Source organism: Cetorhinus maximus, chromosome 22 (genome assembly GCF_964194155.1).
Source record: "Cetorhinus maximus chromosome 22, sCetMax3.hap1.1, whole genome shotgun sequence".
In the NCBI taxonomy this organism is placed as follows: domain Eukaryota; kingdom Metazoa; phylum Chordata; class Chondrichthyes; order Lamniformes; family Cetorhinidae; genus Cetorhinus; species Cetorhinus maximus.
The window spans coordinates 24,191,419-24,214,421 of NC_135900.1; the positions used below are offsets into that span (position 1 = coordinate 24,191,419).

At 40.9% G+C, this 23,003-nt stretch overlaps 2 protein-coding genes across 2 annotated transcripts in view; one reads left to right on the forward strand and one right to left on the reverse strand.

Moving 5' to 3' along the window:
- Positions 1 to 5,478, reverse strand: part of mettl25 (methyltransferase like 25) — an 88,304-nt gene extending 82,826 nt beyond the window's left edge. The window contains 2 exon segments of the mRNA XM_078567933.1: positions 4,975 to 5,313; positions 5,316 to 5,478. Coding sequence (XP_078424059.1) covers positions 4,975 to 5,313; positions 5,316 to 5,427 — 451 coding nt within the window. The 5' untranslated portion in view covers positions 5,428 to 5,478.
- On the forward strand, positions 5,408 to 19,340 carry ccdc59 (coiled-coil domain containing 59). The gene is made up of 4 exons (XM_078567934.1): positions 5,408 to 5,591; positions 10,045 to 10,282; positions 15,484 to 15,562; positions 17,357 to 19,340. Exons 1-4 carry the CDS (start codon positions 5,447 to 5,449, stop codon positions 17,525 to 17,527), a joined length of 633 nt encoding a protein of 210 aa, XP_078424060.1. The 5' UTR covers positions 5,408 to 5,446; the 3' UTR covers positions 17,528 to 19,340.
- The last annotated feature ends 3,663 nt before the right edge of the window (positions 19,341 to 23,003 follow it).

Consider the following 23,003-nt stretch of genomic DNA (forward strand, 5'->3'; position numbering starts at 1 on the left):
GCCTTTCTGCTTTTATTCTAACTGGGAAAAAGTCCCACAGCACCAAGCTGGGCCCTTTAAACAGTGCCCCTTGGCACCCAGCAGCCTCAATGGCTGCCTCTGAAACTTCTGTCGGGGCTGCTGGCTCAACTCCAGTCCACACCAGCCCCATCACAATGAAAATCCCATCCTTGCGGGCATTATCTCCCGAGGAGGGAAGGCGGATCTGGGAGCTTTCCCAACTCCCACTACCCACCTCGAGGATGAAAATCCAGACCAAAAGGAAATTATTTAAGGTGGGCATAAAATCTGACTGTAAAAATTTCTATAGGTATGTGAAGAGAAAAATATTGGTGAAGACAAATGTAGGTCCCTTACAGTCAGAAACAGGGAAATTTATAATGGTGAACAAAGAAATGGCTGACCAACTAAATACATACTTTGCTTCTGTCTTCACAAGGGAGGACACAAACAACAGACCAGAAATGTTGGGGAACACAGGGTTTAGTGAGAGGGAGGAACTGAAATAAATCAGTATTAGTAGGGAAATGGTGTTGGGTAAATTAATGGGACTGAAGGCCGATAAATCTCAGGGCCTAATAATCTACATCCCAGAGTACTTAAGGAAGTGGCCCTAGAAATAGTAGATGCATTGGTGGTCATCTTCCAAGATTCTACAGACTCTGAAACAGTTCCTATAGATTGGAGGGTAACCCCACTATTTAAAAAGGGAGGTAGAGAGAAAACAGGGAATTATAGACCAGTCAGCCTGACATCGGTAGTGGGGAAAATTCGAGAGTCCATTATAAAAGATTTAATACCTGAGCACTTGGAAAAGAGTGGCAGAATCGGACAGAGTCAACATGGATTTACAAAAGGGAAATCATGCTTGACAAATGTACTGAAATTTTTTGAGGATGTAACTAGTAGAGTTGATGAGGGGGAGCCAGTGGATGTGGTTTTTATGGACTTTCAGAAGGCTTTTGACAAAGTCCCACATATGAGATTGGCATGTAAAATTAAAGTGCATGGGGGTAGTGTATTGAGATGGATAGAAAACGGGTTGGCAGACAGGAAACGAAGAGTAGGAATAAACGGGTCTTTTTCCGAATGGTAGGCAGTGACTAGTGGGGTACCACAGGGATCAGTGCTGGGACCCCAGCTATTTAAAATATATATTAATGATTTAGATGAGGGAACTAAATGTAATATCGCCAAATTTGCAGATGACACAAAACTGGGTGGGAGGCTGAGCTGTGAGGAGGATGCAGAGGTGCTTCAGTGTGATTTGGACAAGCTAAGTGAGTAGGCAAATGCATGGCAGATGCATGTGGATAAATGTGAGGTTATCCACTTTGGTAGCAAAAATAGGAAGGCAGATTATTGTCTGAATGGCTATAAATTGAGAGAGGGAAATGTGCAACGAGACCTGGGTGTCCTCGTAAACCAGTCGCTGAAGGTAAGTATGCAGGTGCAGCAGGCAGTAAAGTTGGCCTTCATAGCGAGAGGATTCGAGTACAGGAGCAGGGATGTCTTGCTGCAATTATGCAGGGCCTTGGTGAGACCACGCCTGGAATATTGTGTGCAGTTTTGGTCTCCTTATCTGAGGAAGGGTGTTCTTGCTATAGAGGGAGTGCAGTGAAGGTTTATCAAACTGATTCCTGGAATGGCGGGACTGACATATGAGGAGAGATTGAGTCAGTTAGGATTATATCCGCTGGAGTTCAGAAGAATATGGGGGGATCGCATAGAAACCTATAAAATTCTAACAGGACTAGACAGGGTAGATGCAGGAAGGATGTTCCTGATTGTGGGAGAGTCCAGGGGTCACAGTCTGAGGATACGGGGTAGACCATTTAGGACTGAGATGAGGAGAAATTTCTTCACCCAGAGAGTGGTGAGTCTGTGGAATTCACTACCACAGAAAGTAGTTGAGGCCAAAACATTGTATGTTTTCAAGAAGAAGTTAGATATAGCTCTTGGGGCAAAAGGGATCAAAGGATATGGGGAGAAAGCGGGAGCAGGCTATTGAGTTGGATAATCAGCCATGATCATAACGAAAGGTAGAGTAGGCTCGAAGGGCTGAATGGCCTATCCCTGCTCTTATTTTCTATGTATGTTTCTATGTATGGACTCTGTGAGTTTAAACCGAGGGTAACCAGAGTCAAGTTTCTTGCCTTCATTGTGCAAGTTTTGATGGTTCTTGATCTTAATACCAAACACTAAAGTCCCAATGAAATAAATGACTAGATCATCTGTTTTTTTAGATGTAGTTGGGTGGGGTTGGGGTGGTAAATCCTTTTATTTGTTCATTCATGGGATTTGGGCATCGCAAGGTGTGCCAGCATTTAATGCCCATCCCTAATTTGCCTTAAGAAGGTGGTGGTGAGCTGCCTTCTTGATCTGCTGTAGTCTATGTAGTGTAGTACACCCACAGTGCTGTTAGGGAGGGAGTTCCAGGATTTTAACCCAGCGACAGTGAAGGAGTAACAAGTTATTTCCAAGTCAGGATGGTGAGTGGCTTGGAGGAGAACTTGTTCCCATTTGTCTGCAGCCCTTGTCCTTCTAGATCGTAGTGGTTGTGGGTTTGGAAGGTGCTGCCTAAGGAGCCTTGGTGAGTTCCTGCAGTGCATCTTGTAGATGGTACACACTGCTGCCACTGTGCATCAGTGCTGGAGGGAGTGAACGTTTGGGGATGAATTGCCAATCAAGCAGGCTACTTTGTCCTGGTGTCCAGTTTCTGTTCTTCGAGCTGCACTTACCTAGGCAAGTGGAGAATATTTCATCACACTCCTGACTTGTGCCTTGTATGTGATGAACGGGCTTTGAGGAGTCGAGAAGTGAGTTACTCGAAGCAGGACTCCTAGCTTCTGCCCTGTTCTTGTAGCCACTGTATTTATATGGCTAGTTCAGTTCAGTTTATCGTCAATGGTAACCCCAGGATGTTGATAGTGGGGGAATCAGCAAAGGTAATGCCAATGAATGTCAAGGGGTGATAGTTGGATTTTCTTTTGTTGGAGATGGTCATTGCCTGGCACTTGTGTGGTGTGAATGTTACTTGCCACTTGTTAGCCCATGCCTGGATATTGTCCAGGTCTTGCTGCATTTGGACATGGGCTGCTTCATTGTCTAAGGAGTCGCAAGACATTTTGCAATGATCAGCGAACATGCCCCCCAGACCCTATGATGAAAGGAAGGTCATTGAAGCAGCTGAAGATGGTTGGGCCAAGGACACTATGCTGAAGAACTCCTGCAGTGATGTCCTGGAACTGACATGATTGACATCCAATAATCACAGTCGTCTTCCTTTGTGCTAGGTTTGACTCCAGCCAGTGGAGGGTTTTCTCCCTGATTCCCACTGACCCCAGTTTTGCTAGGGCTCCTTGATGCCACACTCGGTCAAATGCTGCCTTGATGTCAAGGGCAGTCACTCTCAACTCACCTCTGGATTTCAGCTCTTTTGTCCATGTTTGAACAAAGGGTGTAAATGAGGTCAGGAGCGAAGCGGCTTTGGTGGAACCCAAACTGAGCAACAGTGAGCAGGTTATTGCTAAGCATGTGCCGCTTGATAGCACCCTTGATGACCCCTTCCATCACTTTACTGATGATGGAGAGTAGACTGATGGGGCAGTAATTGGCCAGGTTTTGTCCTGTTGTGAACAGGACATACCTGGGCAATTTTCCACATTGCCAGGTAGATTCCAGTATTGTAGCTGTACTGGAACAGCTAGGTGCGTGGCAAGTTCTGGAGCACAAGTCTACAGTACTACTGCCGGAATATTGTCAGGGCCCATAGCCGTTGCAGCAACCAAAGCCTTCAGCTATTTCTTGATAGCACGCAGAGTGAATCAAATTGGCTGTAGACTGGCATCAGTGAAGCTGCGAACCTCCGGAGGAAGCCGAGATGGATAATCCACTCGACGCTTCTGGCTGAAGATTGTTGTAAATGTTTCAGCTTTACCTTTTACATTGATGTGCTGGGCTACCTCATCACTGAGGATAGGGATACTTGTGAAGCCTCCTCCTCCAATAAGTTGTTTAATTGTTCACCACCATTCACAACTGGATGTAGCAGGACTGCAGAGCTTAGATCTGATCTGTTGATTGCGGAATCGCTTAGCTCTGTCTGTCGCTTGCTGCTTATGCTGTTTGGCACGCAAATAGTCTTGTGTTGTAGCTTCACCAGGTTGACGCCTCATTTTTAGGTATGCCTGGTGCTGCTCCAGGCATGTCCTCCTGCACACTTCATTGAACCAGGGTTGATCCCCTGGCTTGGAGGTTATGGTAGAGTGGGGGATATGCCAGGACATAAGGTTACAGATTGTGGCTTTTGAGTGCAATTCTGCTGCTGCTGATGGCCTGCAGTGCCTCATGGATGCCCAGTCTTGAGTTGCTAGATCTGTTCGAAATCAATCCTATTTTGTATGGTGGTAGTGCCAACAACACGATGGAGGATGTTCCCAATGTGAAGATGGGGCTTCATCTCCACAAGGACTGTGCAGTGGTCACTCCTACCGATACTGTCGTAGACAGATGCATCTGCAACAGATAGATTGATAAGGACGTGGTGAAGTATGTCTTTCCCTCTTGTTGGTTCCCTCACCACCTACCACAGATGTAGTCTAGCAGTTAGGACTCAGCCAGCTCGGTCAGTAGTGGTGCTACCATGCCACTCTTGCTGATGGGCATTGAAGTCCCCCACCCAAAATACATTCTGCGCCCTTGCCACCTTCAGTGCTTCCTCCAAGTGGTGTTCAACATGGAGGAGGACTGATTCATCAGCTGAGGGGGACAGTATGTGGTAATCAGCAGGAGATTTCCTTACCCATGTTGGACCTGATGCCATGAGACTTCAAGTGGTTTGGTGTGGATGTTGAGAAATCCCAGGGCAACACCCTCCCGATTGTACACCACTGTGCTGCCACCTCTGATTATTAACATAACTCTCAACTATGCTCAACTTACTGAGGGTCAGTTGATGCAAACCCTCCTTACCCGGTCCAGGGCTTCCTTCCTGCTGACAGAGGAGATGGGAGATGACAGCTTCAGGCGGCAGAGCCACAAACTCATTCCAAACGTCTTTGGTATAAAAATCGACTGTGTGCACGTTTGCTATTTTGAGGTAAACGTCCAAGAACTCGGTGAGACTTTTGATTTTGCTCTTCACCAGGTCTAAACGGACATCAGTGGAGAAGAACATTGAGTGAGAGAATGGAGTGGCCGCGGGGTCCGGCCTCTGACTCCCAAAACAAATTAACCGGAAAAGAAACAAGGCCCCAAACCCGGGAGAATGGACAAGGTTCTCAATCAATCGGTAAAATATTCCAATGATCTATCATTAAACCTCGACACAGAGTCACGGGCGCGTTTTCCGTCTTCTCCAGACTCCCCGGAGGACGCTTTTGATCTCCCTCGGCCTCCGTCGCTGCTGTGAGACCGGTCGCACATTGATGACGTTTCACTGAAGATGGCGCCCGGTTCGCGGAAAGGCGGTGATGGCGGCCGCTCCTTTAAGGTGAAAGGTTTTCCTGGCCCCAGCGGACAGAATTCAAAACAAAAGCACCAGTGGGGAGCAAATCACTTTAAGAAAGGCTGGGGCAGTATTAAAGAAGGTAAGGACTCGCTCAGCTGCAAAGCTGGGCTTAGGGGGAAAAAAAAGACCGAACGTCCATCTGACTTCAACTTTCAGCGTCCCGGTGACCAGCAGCCCAATGATAACTGAGTTTTAGCTTCTAATCGGAGCAGTCAATCTCGATCACTTAATATACAGCAGACCCAGACCATCCAAGCATGGCATGAGGTAAACCCAGCAGTGTACCCTCCTGAGGGAATTAGGGGATATCGTAGGAAGGTGGAGTTGAGGTTAAAAGATAAAAACTAGGAGCAGGAGTAGGCCATTCGGCCCTTCGAGCCTGCTCCGCCATTCATCACGATCATGGCTGATCATCCAACTCAATAGACTGCTCCCGCTTTCTCCCCATATCCTTTGATCCCTTTCACCCCAAGAGCTATATCTAACTCCTTCTTGAAAACATACTATGTTTTGGCCTCAACCACTTTCTGTGGTAACGAATTCCACAGGCTCATCACTCTCTGGGTGAAGAAATTTCTCCTCATCTCAGTCCTAAATAGCCTACCCTGTATCCTCAGACTGTGGCCCCTGGTTCTGGACTCCCCCACCATCGGGAACATCCTCCCTGCATCTACCCTGTCTAGTCCTGTTAGGATTTTATAGGTTTCTATGAGATCCCCCCTCATTCTTCTGAATTCCAGCGAATATAATCCTAACCGACTCAATCTCTCCTTATATGTCAGTCCTGCCATCCCAGGAATCAGTCTGGTAAACCTTCACTGTACTTCCTCTATAGCAAGAACATCCTTCCTCAGATAAGGAGACCAAAACTGCACATAATATTCCAGGTGTGGTCTCACCAAGGCCCTGTATAATTGCAGCAAGACATCCCTGCTCCTGTACTCGAATCCCCTCACAATGAAGGCCAACATGCCATTTGCATTCTTTACCACCTGCATGCTTACCTTGAGCCACTGGTGTACGAGGACACCTAGGTCTCGTTGAACATTCCCTTCTCTCAATTTATAGCCATTCAGATAATAATCTGCCTTCCTGTTTTTGCTACCAAAGTGGATAACCTCACATTTATCCACATTATACTGCATCTGCCATGTATTTGCCCACTCACTCAGCTTGTCCAAATCACACTGAAGCATCTCTGCATCCTCCTCACAGCTCACCCTCCCACCCAGCTTTGTGTCATCTGCAAATCTGGAGATATTACATTTAGTTCCCTCATCTAAATCATTAACATACATTGTGAATAGCTGGGGTCCCAACACCGATCCCTGCGGTACACCACTAATCACTGCCTGCCGTTCGGAAAAAGACCTGTTTATTCCTACCCTTTGTTTCCTGTCTGCCAACCAGTTTTCTATCCATCTCAATACACTACCCCCAATCCCATGCGCTTTAATTTGACACGCTAATCTCCTATGTGGGACTTTGTCGAAAACCTTCTGAAAGTCCACTTGATGAATGGCAGAGGAAGCTTGAAGAGCCAACACATGACCTACTGCAACTCCTTAAAAAAATCCAAAGTTACCTGTTCCTTAATAATTTGCCCAAGTTCGCCCATGTTCACCTGTGAATATTAACGGTGAATACTTACAGATTAATTCACACATTCCACCTGAGCCAATACCACCACTCCATCAACCAGGAGCAGGAACCTTGGATGCTCTTTTTTTCCACTTCTGCCCCTCATTGCCATTCCCATTAGTCTCGGGACTCCATTGGTGTTCAGTTAAATTCAGTCAACTTGCAAAGATGGGGTATTCTAAACATTCCTAGTCCTTATAGCTCAGATTCTCACAAGACAGCAGCATCACAGGATCTTCTATATTGTACATGGATAGTTACATTGATAAGCTTTGAATCTGTATTACAGAACATGGTTAGAATAAGTTGTTAGTGGGTTCCTCACAAAACTAGTTTTTAAGTGAAAGAGAAAAGAAAATGCTGGAAATGTTTAACAGGTCTGGCACAAGTGGAAGGCATAATGTTTAATCTCAATAACCTTTCATCAAAAATTAGAGATGCAACATATTTTAGGCAAGCACATAAGTAGAAAAAGGACTGGGGGGGCGGAAATGGGATGTAAGAACAAAAAGGATGTGATAAGGTGGAAGGTAAGGGAGATTAAATGACAAAAGGGGTGATAGTGCAAGGCAAAAGGAAATGGTAATAGATCAAGGAAAGAAACAAAAGATGGGTCTACAGGAGGTGTAAATAGGAATAGCAGAATCTTTACTAACAGTTGCTGTCTGAACAAATTAGGGCAGTGGTTATGATCTGAAATTATTGTAGCCACTGTTGAGTCTCAAAACCTATAAAGTCCTTAATGGAAAAATGAGGTGCTGTTCCTCAAGCTTACATTGAACTTCACTTGGAACAGTTTAGGACACTGAGGACAGTATGGTCAGAGTGGGAATGCAGTGGACAATTAAATTGATAGGTCACCAGAAACTTGGGGTAGCACCTGCAGACTGAATGAACATTTCTCAAAGTGGTCACCCAATATGTGTTTGGTCTCCCCAATGTAGAGGAGATTGCATCATGAGCGGTGAATACAGTATACTAAATTGAAAGAAATACAAGGAAATTACTGTTTCATCTGGAATGATCATTTGGGGCCCTGGATGGTGTGAAAGGAGAAGGTGAAACGTCAATGGAAAGATGTGTTTGGTGGTGGCATCACGCTGTAGGTGGGGGAAATGACAAAGGAAGATCAATTGAATGTAGAGGTTGGTAGGTGAGGACAAAGGGAACCCTATCATGGTTTTGGGAAAAGGAGAGGGGAGCAGTTTGACTGGGTAGTTTGGCTTTTGAATAGATTATTGAAAAAATGTACATCTAAAATTTGGTTTGCAAATTGAAAGTGTGTTTACCCCATAATCTATGGAGTAAATTTCAATGCGTAGTTTTTCTTGCCAGAGGTACCCACATTGTGAATTTTGGGCTTCGTAATGAATTTGCGTTTCCTGCTACTAAAAACACACAGTGTTATAATATTAAAAGCTATTATTTAAGGTCATTTCGAAGTATGCTTTCCTCATTTTACCCTTCACTTGTTTACTTTTTATTGTGCTTGTTCTGCCAGTCCATCCTGGCAGGACGTGTTTCATGTTTCCAAAAACCCAGATAACCTGTTCAAACTGTTGTTATGACCACAGCCGGCGTTAATTCCTGCGCGAACCAATTCCCAGAGGGAAACTTGGTTTACGGGCCACAACCTTTTTGTATTCTGATAACAAGAAGATGACGTACCGATCTCAGCAATAAGAGCTCCAGTAACATTTCTGGGTTTTTTAAAATTAAAAGTAAAAGTTTTATTAACAAGAAAAAAAAGAAAACTTCTAAGTGCAGAAATTACAGTTGCACAATTATGGTTAATCTTACAAAACATTCCCCCAAAACTTTCTACTTGGTCAAACCCACAAGTAAACATTTTCCAGGCAACAATCCCTTATAGATATTTAAATATGAAAAATCCATTAATACCACACAAAACAAACTGCTGTTGCTTCAATAAAGGTATACCACATGAAGTTTACCCTCCTCCACTTTATAGTATGGAATCCTCTTCAGAATGAAACTGTTTGCTGCAGCCCAAGACTTCTCAACAGCTCAGACAGCTGCAGCTATTTTCAGCCATCGCCAGCTTAACAGCTATACAGCCATCTCTCCAGCTCAATAGCTCACTCCAGCTGTCCACAGTAACTCTAATATCCCTTTTTTCCCTTTCATCTCAGTCCTATTGTTCTCTCACCCCTTTGAAACTCAAACCCTTCCAAATATAAGATTTTTCATGTTTCCATCTTGTCTTTATTTTTGGGTTAATAAAAATACAACATCCCCACTACTATTTACCTATGGACTTATGCAAGATGCAAACATTTTCCTTTCTACCACTGACCTCCCTTTGATATTCAAACAACCTCCCAACTTATCTAAAAATCCAAATGTTAGATCTAACCTGTGCATCAACTTAACACCTCTACCCTTTTCATGTTTCCAAAACCTCAGATAACCTGACTCCTGTCAAACTCTTGCTCAGCTTAATTAATTCACATACACACAGACAGAGACATCCAGTGTTCTTTGCAGAATAACACAGTATATCCCAAAGTATTGAAAAACAACATCCAATATCACACTGGAGAGATGAACTCCTCCGGAAATGTCCATGTAAGATATCAATTTGTTGCACAAAAAAGTCACATCTAAAATATTAGCAATTAACCTTTTGCACCATTTAAATATTTGTGTGGGCACCACTTGAGTTCATTGTGTGATATGTGTTGCTATGATGTACTCCCAAGTTTCTAATTATCTTCTGGGAAACAGTAAATTGTAATGTTAATTTTATAAATTGTTAAGCGATGATCAGTTTGAGGTGAGTATAAATCCAATGTTGCTGCTGATTTGATGTCAGGTACATTCTAGACTCTAGGTTTTGATACTGTCCTGATAATATTGTTCTCTTACAGGACAAGGCTTTGCTTTCCAACAAAAGAATAGGATTAAGCATGAGTACAAGAAGTTACTGAGAAAAGAAAAGAAAGCACAGCATCCTCAAGAAATACAGTATACTGAGAATTACCCAGATCATTTGCGCCATCTGTATCTAGCTGAAGAAGAGCTGCTTAAAAAACAATCAAAGAAAGCCAAAAAGAGCCAGACTGTAGCAATAAGTCAACCAGACTCCCAAGCAGAGACAACAAAAAAGTAGGTGGTTTTTTAACATTCAAAATTGTGAAATTCACGTGCAAAGAAAGCTTGCTTTTATATTAGGCTTTTCACAATCTCAGCATGTTCCAAAGCATTTCACAGCCAATTATGTATTTTTAAATTGTGGTCATTGTCGTAACTTAGGAATGGTTTGTAATTCTTGTTTTAATGTAACCACTAGCATATAATTATTAGCAGTTTTGTTTCCCACATGGTAGGTTAAACATACCTGGGGACTTCCATCCAAAGTGCAGAATACTGCATCTTCCCACATTGAAAGACTGTTCTGTCACAAGTGAGCCCATTCCTGCAAACAGCTGATTTGTTAATTTGGTCTAAATTGCTTACGCTGTGTATATTCTTGTGTAACTGCAAATTTCTGAATAGCTTGTTAACCATATAATTTATGAAGTTGAAGATTTTCCATTTTGGGAGACTAGAAGAGAACCTAAATAAATTAGGCAAGTGTTAGATATGAAAATACAGTTCAGTATAGATAAATGTAAAGGAGTACATTTTGGGGAAAGAAAGAACAGAGAATGAAGTATTAAAATTCCCCGGCGTTAAGATATTGGGGCTACTGCTAAGAGATCTTTTATAAGAAGACGGTATATTGAGAAGAATTCTGGGAACAGATGGACAGCGCGATTCATACAATGTCACAGCTTGGTAGACTAGTGGTGGCAGGTGACCTAAATGGACATGTGAATTGAGAAAGAACGAGATATGAGGTTATCCATGGTGGACATGATTTTAGAGAAGCAAATGAAGAAGGAGCCAAGGACCTGAAGTTTGCCTTGTCTTACCAACTGGTAATACTAAATACCTGGTACCAAAATTGCAGAAACCAGCTTATAACCTACAACAGTAGTGGTTAGAAAAGAAGGTGCAAAGGAAGCAAAGAACTGCAAAGTCTTCCCAAGCGAGGTGTTGACCACCCAATAAAGAGTGCTGATGGCAGAGCTGATTGCAAAGGAAACAAAACACCAAACAAGAGGTAGACAGAACATCAGATGGTGGAAGCTCAAAGATTTGCAAGTGAAGGGGAATTCAGAGAACATATCACAGAATCACAGTGCAGAAGAGACCCTTCGGCCCATCGAGTGCACCGTCACGTGAGAAACACCTGACCTCCATACCTAATCCCATTTACCAGCACTTGGTCCATAGCCTTGAATGTTATGACGTGCCAAGTGCTCATCCTGGTACTTTTTAAAGGATGTGAGGCAGACCATCACCACCCTCTGGGTAAAAAAGTTTTTCTTCACATCCCCCCTGAACCTCCTGTCACTCACCTTGAACTTATGCCCCCTTGTGACTGACCCTTCAACTAAGGGCAACAGCTGCTCCCTATCCACCCTGTCCATGCCCCTCATAATCTTGTACACCGCGATCAGGTCGCCCCTCAGTGTTCTCTGCTCCAACGAAAACAACCCAAGTCTATCCAACCTCTCTTCATAATTTAAATGTTTCATCCCAGGCAACATCCTGGTGAATCTCCTCTGCACCCCCTCCAGTGGAATCACATCCTTCCTATAATGTGGCGACCAGAACTGCACACAGTACTCCAGCTGTGGCCTCACTAAGGTTCTATACAACTCCAACATGACCGCCCTACTTTTGAAATGTATGCCTCGATTGATAAAGGTAAGTGTCCCATATGCCTTTTTCACCACCCCACTAACGTGCCCCTCTGCGTTCAGAGATCTATGGACACACACGCCAAGGTCCCTTTGTTCCTCAGAACTTCCTAGTGTCATGCCATTCATTGAATATTTCCTTGTCAAATTACTTCTTCCAAAGTGTATCACCTCTCACTTTTCAGGGTTAAATTCCATCTGCCACTTATCTGCCCATTTGACCATCCCGTCTATATCTTCCTGTAGCCCAAAACACTCAACCTCACTGTTAACCACCCGGCCAATCTTTGTGTCATCTGCAAACTTACTAATCCTACCCCCCACATAGTCATCTATGTCATTTATATAAATGACAAATAATAGGGGACCGAGCACAGATCCCTGTGGTACACCACTGGACACTGGCTTCCAGTCACTAAAGCATCCTTCTGTCATCACCCTCTGCCTCCTACAACTAAGCTAATTTTGAATCCACCTTATCAAATTACCCTGTATCCCATGTGCATTTGCCTTCTTTATAAGTCTCCCATGTGGGACCTTGTCAAAGGCTTTGCTGAAATCCATATAAACTACATCAACTGCACTACCCTCATCTACACACCTGGTCACCTCCTCAAAAAATTCAATCAAATTTGTTAGGCATGACCTCCCGCTGACAAAGCCATGCTGACTATCCCTGATCAAACCTTGCCACTGCAAGTGGAGATAGATACTCTCCTTCAGAAACTCCCTACCATTGACGTGAGCCTCACAGGCCTGTAGTTCCCTGGCTTATCTCTACAACCTATCGCGAGACAGCTAGGAGAAATAGAAGAAGTCACGGCAGACACCGTGGAAGCTGGTGGAACCTGGTGACTGACTTGATTGGGAGAAGTGTGTACAAGATCATTAGGGAAGAGAAAGGATGGAAAAGAGACTTAATGATGAATGAAAAACACAGTCTAGTTAAAAGAAAAGAAAGAGCTGTTAAATAAGTGGAAACAGGGCTTAAAGAAGATAAAGAACAGTACAAAAAGCCAAAAAGGAATGCAAAGAAGGTAATTGCTAGAGACAGATCCCTGGCCATGGAAGAACTATATGAGCGTCTGGATATCAAGAGAAACAATAAGTTATCTTCAGAATAGTTGCTGGAGATAGGTGAACAAGAGATGTGGGGAATATATGTACAATCAAGGATGCAGGTGGAGTAACCTTAGTGAAAGAGGATATAGTCAAAGAGAGGTGGGGCCAATATTTCAACTGACTTAGGGTTAAAGAAAACCTGAGAACAAAGACAGAAGAGGTGTCTGCAAGTCCAGGAATGACAACCAGCATCAGCCTGAATCTGAAAGAAATCAGAACAGCACTGAAAGGAATGAAAAATGGCAAAGCAGTAGGACCAGATGAGCTGCTATCAAGATATGGGAGAGAGTCATGGACCAGAGACTGAGAAAAATAGTGGAAATCCATGAAGGCCAGTTCGAATTCATGCCATGAAGAAGTACTACCGATGCCATGGAGAAATGTTGAGACGGCCAATACAACAAGAAGATTGTATTATAATAATATAAAAGCAAAATACTGCGGATGCTGGAAATCGGAAACAAAAACAGAACATGCCGGAAAAACTCAGCAGGTCTGAAAGCACACGTGGAGAGAGAAAAGCAAAGCTAACGTTTCGAGTCCGTATGACCCCTCAGAGCTGAAGAGAAGTGGAAATGTGATGAAATTTATACTCTTTCACGGGGGTGGGGCAGGTGGAGCTGGATAGAAGGCCAGCGATAGGTGGGGACAAAGGAGGGATTGACAAAGATGTCATGAACTAAAGGACAAAGGGATTGTTAATGGTAGTGGTTAGTGCTAATAAAGGTGCTAATAGTTGTGTAAAGGTAAGAAAGTAGAATGTGATTATAGCAGAACAAGGATAGCATTGTGTGAAAGAACATCATGGAACAAGTGATAGTTGGCCCTGTAGGGGATGGGGTGGGGGGAGGGGGCGGTGGTGCAGGGGGAAAAAGGATAGAAAATAGAATAAAAAATGGGATAAAACTATGGATAAATGAATAAAAATAATAAAATTAAAACAAGTGGGTAAAAATTAAAAGTGAATGATGAAGAAAGGGGATGAAGAAAGTGCGTGCCTCCATCCTCACCTTTTTTCATCTCCTTTCTTCTACATTCATTTTTATTTTTCATCCACTTGTTTTATTTTTATTGACAGTCATTGACTGGCACTTGTGTGGCACGCATGTTACTTGCCACTTGTCAGCTCAAGCCTGAATATTGTCCAGGTCTTGCTGCATTTGGACGTGGACTGTTTCAGTAGCTGGGGAGTCGTGAATGGCGCTAAACATTGTGCAATCATCAGTGAACATCCCCACTCTGACCTTATGATGGAAGTAAGATCATTGATGAAGCAGCTGAAGATGGTTGGGCCGAGGACCTTACCCTGACGAACTGTGCCAGACAAGAGTAAGGAGCAGTGTGGAAGAGTGTTTCAAAGCCAAAATTGTATTACATCAAGAATCGGCACCGAGCCCCTTTCTCTTCCTGATTGTCATGGGTGTTCTAACTGAGCAAGTGCGATGAGAAGTGCCATGGTCAATGATGTTTGCAGGTGACAATGAGCTACACGGTGGGGGTGATGAGAACTTGACTAAGTATCTGGAGAAATGCAATGAAAGACAGTGGATATGAAAATCAGCAGACCAAAGACCCAATTTGTGGACTGTTAGTTTGAACCCAGTGAAGAGGATCAGAGTGAAGGTGTAAAAATTATGGGTGAAGACTTGGAGAAAGTGAGTAGTTTAAAGCCAGTGGTGGCAGAAGATGGGAGTATGGAAATTAATCAACAGATTAGCTCTGGTTGGAGTAATTGGAAGAAGTGCAGTAGAGTATTATTCAGTAGAAAAGTATCATTGAAACTGAAAGGAAAACCCAACAAGACAGTTGTGAGATCGGCTTGTGATCTAGTGCAGCAACTTGGACAACATTAAGAAGTGAGGAACATGACTAAATACTAATGAGATGCAGATTCTGAGATGGATGTGTGGAGTAAAGGACTAGGGCTGTATTCATTAGGTCAGAAAAGGTTAAGGAAGATCTGTTGTAAGGGTTCAACATTTTGAAAGAATTTCAGAGGGTAAATAATAAATGATAACTTGATGAATTGAAACCAGGAGCATTAATTTGTGATTACTACTAGAAGCATAAAGGGAAAGGTTAGAAGGACTTTTTCATACAAGAGTTATTAGAATATGCAATGTGGCTATTTGAAACTAAATCAACCCCAACATTTAAAATGCATTACGATAAGCACTTATAGAGAAAACATAGAAAATGAGTTTAGAATAGGTAACTCTAACATGGGGGTAGCAGAATGGGACAAATAGCAGTCATCCGCTGAAATTTCCATGATTCTGTCATTGAGCTGTGTGCCAAAACTATAAAATTGCAGAGTGCTGACTTTGATCATGTTTAAGTTCTGGAAGATAAATCTCTGGTGGATGTCTTATAGTTGAAGATGTTTACCTAAGTGCAAAGGATATCCTTTGCTTTCATTGCACTTTCTGATTTTAGGGAAAAGAGTAAGTCATCATATCAAAAGTCCAAAGAGGAATATGAAAAAAGACAGGCAGAACTTATAAAACAGAAAGAGGTAAGTGACATGCAGTATGTTTTCTGGAATTGAAGTTTGATTCCGTGAGCTATCATTTAGATTGTGTTTCTAACTATGGTTTTAGAAACGCAAGAATGCACCAAGCTTTTAAACTGTAGAATCAATACAAACTTTCATTGAGAAAAACAGCGAGGATTTAATGAAATAGTTTTATGATAATTAGAAAAAGAATTTAAATGTTCTGAATTAACAAGCATTTCTTTTTAATCCCAGTACGCACATATATATATACTTAACTCATTTTTTAGCCCAGAGCTTTAACATATTCTGATTGCAAAATTGCATCTTTTAATATTTGCTAGAAAAAAATTGTCAATACCATAACTAACATTTTTGTTTTGAGCACCCTTATTAATTTGTCCTGCAACTTCAAAGATTTGTTTTTGTGAACCCCCAGGTCTCTCTGTTCCTATACTCATTAAAATTGTACCAGTTTGTTTATATTGCTTCTCCTCATTCTTTCCAAACTGCAACAATTCACATTTCATCTGCTGTGTATCTTCCCATTTTTTCCAGTGTGTCTATGTCCTCCTCGAGCCTGTTATTACTTTCCTCACTAGTTGCTACATTTTAGAACATGATGTTGCCCATGTCTACATCTACTTCTTAGTACCATTTCTAACTTTTCTCAATTAACTGACTTGTTTGTATTCCTAATCTTCTATAAGGTGCTCCCTGAATCCAGATGAGGTTAAGTGACAGGTGGCTGGGGTTGTCCCCTGGAGCCTGACAATAGGAACTGTCCTAAAGAGACCGGCTTCTGGCAGCTCTCTTGCCAGGTGTGGCAAGTCTACGTTTGAAGCTCTCTCGTTAAGGCATTGAAGGAAGCCTTAAGGCAGAAAACTCATGCCCTTCCCTCTTGCAGCCCACCACACCTCATCTCAGCGAGTCCATGTGGGTTAAGGCAAAATGAAAATTAACCCAAACTGAGAAAGTAACATACCTGATGATTCTGAAGCTGAAGAAGCTCTCCAAAATCCAATTCACATTATTTCCCTACTGCCAGTGGCTATCATCTGCCACATAACTCAGATTGATCTGTACCAATTTACCTGCACCTGAAAATTCATAAAACTATAAAAACACCACCAAAAAGATCCAGTAAATAGCAATATTGCTGCAACAGAGCAATCATAATTGATATCAGTGCCCAGATCCATTTGAACCTCCTTCCACCACGTTAAACATTCACTGTCTTCACCACTCGTGCATATTGGCAGCCATGTGTGCCATCTATAAGATGCAATTTGGCAACTCACCAAGCCTCTTTTGACAGACCCTTCCAAATCTGCAATCTCTACCATCTAGAAGGGAAAGGGAAGCAGGCGCATGGGAACACCATCACCTAGGAGTTCCCCTCCAAGCCACACACCACCCTGACCTGGAACTATATCACTGCTGATATAGTCTACCACTGTCACTGGGTCAAAATTCTGGAACTCCCTTCCTGACAGCACTGTGAGCATACCTACAACATGTGGACTGAAGTGGTTCAAAAAGGCAGCTCACCACCACCATCTCAAGGGCAATTAAGAATGGGCAATAAATGCTAACCTTGCCAGCAAAGTACACATCTCATAAAAGAATATAAAAAGAAAATGTGGCCATCAGTGCTATTCAAGACACACTCTCTGAATTATATGCTGTGCCAAAAAGTCTGAGAATACTTGCAAAGGATTGTCATAAATCTCTTAATCCCACTGAACGAATACTGTTCCAGAGTTATTCATTCAAAGTGCACCTACTTAATTTTTTAAATATTTTTTAATAAAGGCAGCTGAAGAAAGCCAACGAGCAAAGGAAGAGGCCCTGAGGAAATACAAGGAACGGAAACTAGAGAAGTACAGAATTCTCAGCAAAAAAACAAGAAAAGGACAGCCAAACCTGAACATACAGATGGAATACCTGCTTAAAAAAATACAAGATAATCAGGGCATAAAATAAGATAACATCCTTCTGGCCTCAACAGTGGCACCATTTTGATCTCTTAGTGCCTAAAGTTTTTCCCTTAATTCACATTGCTCCCTCAGCTTGAGTAACCTATAACATGTCATACTGACACTACTAGCAAAATTGTTCAATGCAGAGATCTGTATATGCAGATCCTCAGCTAGTCAGTGTAGTTGGTCCAATGCAAAGAAAGTGCAAATCAAACAAGACAAAAATACACCTGGAAAAATAACTTGTCCCTTTGTAGTCTTGAAAAATAACTTGCTCATCAAAATAGCTTGCTTGAACTTTGAAACGTATGGGATATTTTTTATGTTTCTAAGTTTTGAAGTATTCGCTTTAAAGATTTAACCTAAAGGGTCGGTGATTTTTCTATCCCTTTACTTAAGGAGTTTTTTTCCTATGGAAAGTATTATTGATTTTGTTGTAAAGAGTGACCCATGGGGGTCAAAAAACTTTGCTTTCTGATATTAAACTATTTGAGATGCAATACAAAATTTGTAATTTCTTGTACTTGTGAAGTTGAATGATATCTTGAGTTGGAAAACTGAACACCCTGCATATGCAATACAATGTTTAAGTGGTGCATTTGAAAATCAACTTTTAACAAAGCTAGATGCAGAATATCCAAAAGTATGAATTGACCCAGTCTCAGAAGAACATTCCCTAGTGCACTCACCTGAATTTGTCCATCCTTTTAGTTCTACTGATTCAGATAGCCACTTTGAACTGAATTGTCGCCAGTATTATTTTTTTGCTGTGGAGAAGTGTCCACTAAGAACTAATTAAGACTATTCAGACTAATTTTTCATAGAACCCTAACAGCAGCAATAGACTTTCATTACCTCCATCTGAGCTAGAATTCAATTCTTTGAGTTGAAAGGAAAATGCACATGTGAAACTTCAGGATACCACCTTGAACTTGTTCCTATTTAACTTGAAGATCCCCCCCCACCCCGACCACCATTTTTTATACAGACTCAAATTCTATCTTCTTATGACCCATTACAACCTTTTCCTAAACAATATGTGCAAGAGTTGATACAAAAAACAAGTTTCAACTCATTAAAATTAATCAGTGTCCATACTCATGCCTGCATGTTGTGTTTATCAACTTAATGTAGAAATTACAAGCAGTATTTGATTTTGTGTCTGTGTAATTATATATAAGATTGGCACTGGAACACATTTCTACATATTCTACTCATTAACAACTTCAAATGTTTTCAGGTTATTGCTTAGCAGGTTAAGGATTTGACACAGCTATTGAAAGGGTTAAAAATTTAACTCAGCTAAAAATTCCTTGCCAAGAGCAGAGAGAGAGACACAACATTGTGCACGAATGCAGAACACAAAGGTCTTGAGAAGGCTTTTGCTAGACAGGGCCTTGAGACTGTTTACAACAAGCTGGAGAACACCTGCAGTCAGAAAAATGCATTATGTGATCCTACAAGAATTCTCAGACAAACAACCTTCAGAATATGTTCACAATAGTTATGTTATTCTAAAAGCAAAAGGTTTTCTTTAAATTAGGCTCTAAGGTAAACATCTCAGTTAGACTTGAATGGCTGAAGAAGAGTTGAGGTCTTAGCTGAGACAAAGACAGAAACTACACTTTATGCTTTGATTGTAACTATAAACCTAGTTCATTATTTATTTGAATATCTTACATTTATTTTTGGGTGGATTTATATTTTAGATGGATTAGCTTATTTTGCATTTACACTTTGTAATATTGCAATAATTACTATAACGTAATCTAAGAGTTAGGCTTATAATAAAGTATTATTAAGTAACCATTATGAAAGTGTAGACTCAATTTGTAAGCCTTGGGACCCGAATTTCTCTAGAATTCTTCGTTGAGGGATTCTATGCTCCCAGAGAGGTCAACTCAGAAGAATTTATTTCTGCTAATATACCAACAGGTTGAATATCCTTTATCTACAAATCCAAAAACCAAACACGTAGAAAACCGCACTCATCAACCTTTAGCATGGGTAGTCTGTGACCCAAACCTCGCTGACCACACCCAATCTTTATTATTCAGTGGCATATCTTACTTTTCTAGCCATTTTATTTACTTTAGATTATAGCTAGCCATGGTTTAGGCCATTGTAATGTAAGTAGGACTAGGCCTATATGCGATATCCGAAAACCAAAATTATCTGAATTCTGAAATGCAATCAGCCCCGAGTGTTTCAGATAAAGGATACTCGACCTGTAGTAAGTATATTTTATTCGAGATATCTTTGTTTAGTGTAAGTGCTCTTGGGAGGGAGAACATTTTATATTAAGACCAAGTCTATAGCTAGTATACTAACTAAATTCTTATAACTTAAAATTTTTCCTGGTCAAGGATTAAGGCTGACCAACAGTTTGACTGAATAAATTTACCTTGTCAGGGAGTAAAGATCGTAGAGCCCTAACATCATAGAAACAAAGGGAAAAAAAAATCTCTACTTCAATACTGTGGAAAATGCCAAATTTATACCAGTATGATATTTTCATTTACTGTACCAATCCTAGTTTTTCTGAATGAAAATACTGATTACTGCCAGTTTTGTGCTGCGAATTTGTATTCATTGGGAAAAGGGTTGAAACCTCCCAAGTTAATTTTGCTTTGGACTCCTAAACCAACTGTGTAAATCATCAAAAATGTTAGCAGGTACTACTCTCCATTTTCCAGTTGTGAAAATTAAATACTTGCATTGCTAGCAGTTTTCACAAAGTTTTATTTTAAAAAACTTAAGGTATCAACTTAAGAAATTGCTAAAAGTCCTTTGATCTTGTAGTCTCAATAAGCATAACAGACAATATTAGTATTCTTCAATTTTGTCTCTGATTTTATTTGAGATTGTAGTGATTCAAGACAGTTATGGATTTAATATAAGTTTATGAATGAGCTGAAGTCCAAACACTCAAAATCAGCAGAGATGTTTTAAACCATACAATAAGCCAAATGGAAAGCCCAAACCCTTAAGATTGAATTTAACATGATGTCCTTGAAATTTAAAAAATCAAACCATAAAGGTGCTGTGCAGTAAAGGTGTATTCCTCAGCAGTGCACTGGGTTTAACATTGTCTAGATAAGAAACATCCACTAGTTAAAACAATAAACTGCTGACATTTTGGCGTTCAAAATTTCAGCCCAGCATGTACATTGCCACTACAAGATACTAGCACACGTCCTTGAAAGAGAGGACTTGTATTTATTATAGCACTTTTCATGACCTTAAGATGTCCAGAGCACTTCATCGTTGTAATGTGAGAAATTCAACAGCTAATTTTCATATAAGATATCACAAAAATGATGAAATAAATAAGGCATTCTATTAAGTAAGTTATGTTAGTTAAACAAACAATCACTAGGAGAGCTCCACTGTGCCTCAAAAGAGTTAGGGTTTCAATGAAGGAAGTTCTAAGGACCTGATTCAGTGGTAGATTTTGTCTCTGAGCCAGAGGTTTGTCTGCTCAATTTCTTCAGTGGGGATATGATCTAGGCTAGCCCTTCAGTTATTTTACTGTGGGAATGCAACATTGAGGTGGCACTTTTCATCTAAGTTCTGCATGCCTGCTTACAGGGACAAAAAAAAGCCCTATGGCATTATTCCAAGATAAACAGGGATGTTCTGTGTGCAGCCCAACATTTATCACACCCAACACCATAAAAAGATTAGTCATTTACCTCTGCTGTCTATGAGATCATATTTTGCACAGCTAGCTGTAATGTTTGACGATAAAGCAACAGTGACAACATTGAGAAAGTAATTCATTAGCTTTGTAGCACGTTGGAGCATTTTGAGAATATGAAAGGCACTTATAAATTTCAACTTCATTTCATGGCAATAATGGAATCTATTTAAGTTCTTATGTTAAATACAAAATGAAATCCAGTTCCTACCTGAATAAATTGCCAATTCAAAAAGGCATATCACCAGTGTTATGGCAACAGCCGGTGTTAATCGCTCCACAAACCAAATCCCAGAGGGATTATGGGCCACAACCTTTTTTTTTGTATTCCAATGACGAGAAGAAGGTGTACCGATCTCAGCAGTAAGAGCTTCACTTTTGGGTTTTTAGAAATTACAGTGAAAGTTTTATTAACAAGAAAGAAAAGAAAATTTAAGCACACAAGATTCCAGTTACACAGTTACGGTTAGGCTTACAAAACATTAACCCAAAACTTTCTACTTGGTCAAACCCATAAGCAAACACTTTCCAGGCAACACCCCTTTATAGATATTTATATATGAAATCCAGTAATATTACACAAGACAAACTGCTGTAGCCTCAATAAAGGTGTACCATATGACCTTTACCCTCTTCCATTTTGCGGTGGTATTCACTACAGAATAAAACTGCTTGCTTCAGCCCAAGGCTTCTCAACAGCTCAAACCGCTCCAGCCATCTCAGTTTAACAGCTCAACAGCCCTCCAATTCGATAGCTATACAGTCATCTCTACCTTAACAGCTATCCAGGGTAACTCCCATAAACCTTTTTTTCCCTTTCATCTCACACCCCTTTGAAACTCAAACCCTTACAAATACAAGGTCTCTCATGTTTACATCTTGTCTTTACTTTTGGGTCAATAAAAATATAATATCCTCACACTATTTACCTATGGACTCCTGCAAGATGCAAACATCTTCCTTTTCATCTCTGGCACCCCTTTGAAATTCAAACAACCTCTCAATTTACCTAAAAATGCAAATGTTAGATCTAACCTATATACTTGTACTTCAAACATAACACCTCTAACCTTTTCATGTTTCCAAAACCCTCAGACAACCTGACTTCTATCAAACTCTTGCCCAGCTTAATTAAATCACAAACACAGACACCCAGCCTTTTTTTTTTACAGAATACAACAATATTCCCCAAAATATTAAAAAATAACATCCATTCTCACATCATGTAACGAAATACATATACCTACACCATATAAGTTATTGATTTCTATAAAAGCAAAATACTACAGATGCTGGAAATCTGAAATAAGGAATAGTAATTTATTCCTATTAGATTACATTTAATATTGTATGCAAGCACTAAAGTAATTTGGATCTAAAATTAGAAATCAGTCTGAAAATTGCGATTGACTTGGCAGACACTGGCAGTATCTATGCTCACAGATCCTGCTTTCAGTAAAATAGACCCAAGATTAAATAAAACAACCCCATAATAATTAAAACTAATGCTTTCAGCATCTGAGAGTAATGTAAATAATCCATTATAATCTATGTTTACTAACCATAACAATCTATTTTAATTAACTTGATTTGAGTTTTCTGATGAGGTAACAGGATCGATGAGGGTAATGCAGTTGATGTGGTGTACATGGGCTTCCAAAAGGCATTTGATAGTGTCACTTAGCAGGCTTGTCAGCAAAGTTAAAGCCCATAGAATAAAAGGAACAGTAGCAGCATGGATACAAAGTGGGCTGAGTGTCCGAAAACAGAAAGTCGAGAT